General features: G+C 38.4%; 1 protein-coding gene across 10 annotated transcripts in view; it reads left to right on the forward strand.

Annotated features, from left to right (window-relative positions):
• The window catches only part of LOC306876944 (collagen alpha-1(XVIII) chain-like), an 83,733-nt gene extending 78,522 nt beyond the window's left edge, over positions 1–5,211 (forward strand). For 6 of the 10 annotated variants that reach the window (XM_079428405.1, XM_079428398.1, XM_079428399.1 and 3 more), the window contains 9 exons: positions 41–163; positions 250–403; positions 497–561; positions 667–789; positions 1,678–1,710; positions 1,847–2,170; positions 2,256–2,453; positions 3,065–3,180; positions 3,587–5,211. In XM_079428405.1, coding sequence (XP_079284531.1) covers positions 41–163; positions 250–403; positions 497–561; positions 667–789; positions 1,678–1,710; positions 1,847–2,170; positions 2,256–2,453; positions 3,065–3,180; positions 3,587–3,800 — 1,350 coding nt within the window. In that variant the 3' untranslated portion in view covers positions 3,801–5,211. Of the gene's footprint in view, positions 1–40; positions 164–249; positions 404–496; positions 562–663; positions 790–1,677; positions 1,711–1,846; positions 2,171–2,255; positions 2,454–3,064; positions 3,181–3,586 lie in introns of all 10 variants that reach the window. The other 4 variants (XM_079428404.1, XM_079428402.1, XM_079428397.1 and 1 more) reach the window with 1 other exon arrangement.
• The last annotated feature ends 789 nt before the right edge of the window (positions 5,212–6,000 follow it).

Raw genomic sequence — 6,000 nt, forward strand, 5'->3', positions numbered from 1 at the left:
GTGATTTTTCCCATGCAAAACATGGCATCTGTTTCCTCAGAATGAGATGAAGGGGGAGCATGGTGAGTCCGGTCTTAAAGGAGAGAAAGGAGAGCCAGGAGGTGGATTTTATGATCCTCGTTTTGGAGCTGTACAAGGACCACCAGGAAACCCTGGACTTCCTGTAAGAAGTATTGGGTATTTCTAGACACAACCTGAATTGAGTGCTTACCTACATATGGATGGTCTTATCAAAGACATCTTTTCCAGGGACCTAAAGGGGACTCAATCAGAGGTCCCCCTGGGCCGCAGGGTCCACTAGGACCACCTGGAGTTGGTTATGATGGACGTCCAGGAAACCCAGGACCTCCCGGACCCCCTGGTCCTCCAGGGTCACCGTCATTGCCAGGAGCCTACAGACCACGTAAAAGAAAAAATAAGTACAATTCTTAACAAATAGAATATTTTTGAGAAACTTAAATAACAGACAGTGTTGTATGAATTTTGTTTATTTTAGCACTCAGTATTCCTGGACCTCCAGGTCCCCCCGGCCCACCAGGAATTCCTGGCACTGGATCTGGGGTGAGTGTGGGACATTGATGAAAGAAGCTACTAATGGCGCGTATATGATTACACACCTGATACTTTATACTTTAATCATACCCATGGTTTTAAATGTGCCAGCAGGTGACTTTCCTGAGGACTTATGACATAATGATGGCACGCAGACAGACTGAAGGTGCTTTGATTTACATTTTGGACAGAAACGATCTCTACCTCAGAGTTCGGGATGGTGTCAGACAAGTGATGGTATTGTGCTCCTTTTTGTTCACACCTTTTCATTTATTGCAAAAATATAAAAAAATGCATAAAATTACTTTGATAATCATTTTTATAATGATCAATTGTTGAAAAAAAATGTCTGCCAAATTAAAGTTAATATTGTTGTATAACCAACGTACATATTTTGTTTTAAGTAAACTATAAAACAGGAAATTATATTTAAGTCATGACAGTTACTATACCATGACATAATAAATATCATGACTGTCAGGGTCAGTAAATTCATTAAAAATGTCTTATAGTTGCCATTTTTATGGCACGGCAGGATTTGTTCTGTTTGTCATATGAGATAACCCCGCAAAAACTTAATCATATTTAATAATTGTAAATAAATTAAAAAAACTATGAAAAATGTGTTTGAAGACTTTTTGGAAAATAGAAAGATCCTTTCATTGCTGTAAAATCAACAATAAAACTGTTTTCTTGATGCCATCGGGGTGGCAGTGACACTGGGGACTTGGGCCCGTCATTGCTGCTGGCAGCTTTATTATTATTATTATATTATTTATTATTTGGAAAGTAGTTATTTAAGCACTCTCACATGTACTCCAGGTGTAATAAACTGTTATCATTTATTTAGTTGGTCATACCACTTGCCATTGTTAGAGCCGTTAAATCAAAATTATGGTATAATATAAAATGGAAAAACAAAAAGTTTTTCCTGTTTTTTCAGACATAGAAAATCAGCATGAATGCACATATTACTAGGAACATGGTGTTTTAAACTAGATTTTTAAAATATTTTTATGGATTCTTATTTGTCATTGACTTTTAAGGAAAACATTACAGTATAAGGATTTACATTTTTGTTTTAAACGTCTTTAAATTTTAACACAGTCTTCCTTTTATTTGCAGCTTGGAGATTATAAACCCTTCTATGGAGAGCTGGTAAGCAGTGCGAATAAGGCTCTTTTTATGCTTTAACATTCAAATAAGCACCCACAGTTTAATCAAGGGAGGTTGGAATTAGTGGATGTGCATATCAATTCCTGAAGGTATGACTAGCTTGTTGGCTCTTTCTTAGGACAATGAAGTGGCAGCAGTCCAGCCGCCCCCTGTTGTTCACTATTCCCAAGACCACACAGCTAACAATGGAGCAGAGCAGATTTCTCCACCGCACCCGCCGATCGAGTTTCCAAGAAGGGAGCCAGAGAATAGAAACCCCAATCCACCTGACTCCCGTTACCCAGACCCACGATACCCACCCAACACTGATAACAGATACACTGATCCTGTACAACCACACAGATATCCCGTTCAACCAGAGAGGAACCCCATCACTCCAGCCCGCCGTCCCAGCCCCCCTGTCAATCAACCAGAAGGCCACGTCCACACTTCCGGACCAGGGGTTAGTTCAGTCAACTTCATCGCAGCATTCGCACAGGTCCCCTGTGTTTATTTCCTTTTTGACGCCATTTTCATTTTCTGTACAGTTGCATCTTATTGCCCTGAATTCTCCACAAGTGGGTAACATGAGGGGCATTCGTGGGGCAGACTTCCTGTGCTTCCAACAGGCTCGGGCTGTGGGCCTGAAGGGAACGTTCAGGGCCTTCCTGTCTTCCAAACTTCAGGATCTCTACAGTATCGTTCGCAAATCTGACAGAGAAACATTACCGATTGTTAACCTCAAGGTGTGTAGCAGTGTTTTTTAGTATCAATGAGATACTATTATAGTTTAAGATTTTGAATTTGTTCTTGTAATTTCTTCTTTCATTTAACTTTTAGTTAAAGTTTTTGTCATTTGTATTAGTTTTTATGTACGTCTATATAGTTTTATTTTTTTTATTATTTTTATGGTTTTAGTAAACAAATAATAACCCTGTTGTGTATTCCATTACTCATACAGATATATTAAAGGGTTGTTTTTAGGCAGAGCACATTGCCTAAAATCCCTTTAACCACTGTAAAATCACTGTAACCATAGTAAAATCACTACAGTCCATTTGCTTTTATAAAGTGGAGACAACAACATGATAAAAAAGTCTAGGTTTTCAGCGAAAACCGTTTATCTTAATTTTACAGGAAAATATGTTTTTTATCATGCAGTCCAGTTAAAAATTGATAATTCATAAATATATTTCAATGCTTTTTGAAAAGCAAATGCACTTTTTTTCTCGGAGGGACACAAAAGTTTGCGAGTGAATTTTGATAATTCTTCAACACCAAATTTATCCAATGAGCTCACTAGATGATCTTGAATGTTTTTTTTATCTTTTCATGGCATTGATATTCTCCTCTGCAGGATCAAGTCCTTTTCAGAAGCTGGGAGTCTCTCTTCAGTGACTCAGAGAGCAGGATGAAGGACAATGCTCCTATCTACTCGTTTGATGGCAGAGATGTCCTGCGGGACAGTGCCTGGTGAGTGCCAGTGGCTTTGGCTGATCCTGAACCCTTCAAACAGAGGCCTCAGCATCTATCTGTCTATCTATTGTTCTATCATTCATTCTAACTATATAATTTTATCTATCATTCTGTCATTCATTCTATCTTTATGTTGATTATGTCGCTTTTTTCTAAATCTTTCAATGATTCAGTGCCCAAATTTTTGGCTGGTCCAATGACTGACTCTTCCTCCGAACTCATTGTAGCTGTCTCGTACCTTGTAAACCAAATGTATTTTCCCATTTGATGGATTAAAAACTTGTGCATCCTGATCCCACAGTCAGGCAATGCGATTTGACTTTGCAATTTTGGAAAGGTGTTCCTGGTTTTGAGTGCAGTCTGAGGCTATCTTAAACCACCTTTTTCTTCCTCTATCCTGTAGGCCAGAGAAGAGGATCTGGCATGGGTCCAGTGGCAGGGGTCACAGACAGACAGATAACTACTGTGAGACATGGAGGGCCGGAGACCGTGCGGTGACAGGCTTGGCCTCGTCTCTGCAGGCTGGCCAACTCCTCCAGCAGACCTCCAGCAGCTGCTCCAGTTCCTACATCGTGCTGTGCATCGAGAACAGCTATATGACACAATCCAAGAAATAAAGCCGTCCTAAAGAGCCTTTGAACACTCGACACAACCGTTTATACAGGCCCAGTTTTGCTCCAGTAGACGCCTGTATCTAACGAATGGGAAAAAAAGAAAATTACAAAAAATTTTTTAAAAGAACTGAGTCTGCCTTACGGAGAATTTGCTAGTCATCTGCTCCCTCACCATAACACCAAAGAGGCAGGTTGAACGTGGAGGTGTTTGCTCTCTCTCAGGGCATTGGCACATATTTTTCAGGGGGTTAAACCAGAGAAGTGAGGCCAACTGAGGCAGTGTTTTTAACTGTATCCATATAAAATTTTGTATATGAATTGTTTGTCATTTGTGTTTTATTTTTTTTTAAGATGTCTTAATTGGTATATTTAACCAATTTTTTGTGTAACTTTTTCCACTTATTTGTCTGTTCCTTTTCCATTTTCACCCAAGGTTTGTTGGATACTGAGGGGCAAACCTGACATCTTAGTTTTAGGATTTAAAAAGAGAAAATATTTATTTTGCAATAAAGAGAGCTAAAATATGATTTGAAGCTGTAAACCATACTTTTTTCTATTTCAGTGAGCACTCTTACATACTTCCACAGATAAAAGTGCAAGACCGAAATAGTTAGCTGTAGCCACTCTCTCGAAAAAGCTCAAGTGGGCAAAAAGAAGATGCTTTGAATAATTCAATACTTATTGTTCAAAAGAGTTTTTGTACAAAACAAAATTATTTTAAATACTTCTCTTGCATTTATGGGATCACTGTGTGTTTTTTCTATTGTGATTAATGTGAAATTTCATATGGACATTCTTCTTAGTGTGTTGTTTTGCACTTCTGGTTGATTCCAGAAGTTTTGATAAAGCAAAGTGAATGATTTAAGTAAAGGGGGGAAGCTGCAAGATTTTTGTAACAAATATTAATGAAAACAATTCTGTTACTCAAAAATAGCGGTTACATGTCTTTGGTTGCATTCGGTGCTTTTCACTGATGAAGCAGCTACTGACAGTGTTGTTTGGAAGAGACAGATGTGCTTTATGAAGACTCTTTATCTTCTATCCATATGGAATTTAAGACACCTAATCCACTGTAGTGCTACTGATGTATTCAGTACAACCCTGTGGGCTTCTAGTCTTTTTTTTAAACCAGTTTGTGCTGTACCATGTCTCAGAGGCACTGAATAAATGATTTTGTTTTTGTTTGCCACAATAACTTTGGCACTAGTTCTTGTGTATCAAAATCTATTTAGTTAAAACCTCTTAGACTCTGTTGTCTGTTCATGCACAATATTAACATATCGGAATTCATTCTCAAGCCATTTCATATCATGAATGTGTTTACTGTTCACTGACTGATTACTAAAAAATAAAAGCACATTTTTCCTCTCATAAGTATTATGTATTTTTGACTTTAAATTCATAAAGGTTTTTACCCATTGTTTTCGTTTTTGACATTAATTTTTCTCCACAATCATTAGATGCTTAAGAGTATTTCACCCAAAAATTGCTATTTGTCATTACTAAAGTCAAATATATACATCGAAACAAATATTTTGAAGAACTTGTTGTCAGGTTAGGATTAAGTGACCTTTTGTATATATCCTTACTTCTAGTTCACATAAAAGCCACCTTTGATCAGCTTAAGTGCTCTTCATTCTTAATGCTTGGACCGCTATGCGTTTCTACTAAATGCTGTTTAAGCACTGAAATACTCTCCGGAAAATGTCTTCTGTGCACCTATGGCAAAGGGCCCCAAAGTCCTGATTCATGCATGTCTCTAAATTGCACAGCATGCCCCTTTGATGACATTGCAATCCCTCCTCAGTGCATATTGCACTGATTCTCTGTCCGCCTGAAGGGTTTTACAGCCTGTTCAATAGGATTTAGCGATGTGGCCTTGAGAGGGCCTCAAGGCACAAATCAGAGATTGCTGACAGCGAGCTGGTGAAGCGGCCCCTTTTGTATCTCAGGACTTAAAGGTCCACTGCAAGCACTTTGGGCAGGTGGACCGAGTCTGTGGAAATAACCCGTGGGCATTTGAGAAAGCTGATTAAGTGAAAATTAAGCAAAATGGTGTGCCAAAAAATAACTAAAACGCTATTGATGTTAAGGAGTACAGTTTAAAATGGTTTCAGATGGAATATGGAAAGTCACAGTGCAGGATGACAGCAGGAACTCTGCAGGAGTTCAGCAGGATGACTGTCTTTATGATTAACTATTG

This window comes from Barbus barbus (genome assembly GCF_936440315.1).
Source record: "Barbus barbus genome assembly, chromosome: 11".
In the NCBI taxonomy this organism is placed as follows: Eukaryota; Metazoa; Chordata; class Actinopteri; order Cypriniformes; family Cyprinidae; genus Barbus; species Barbus barbus.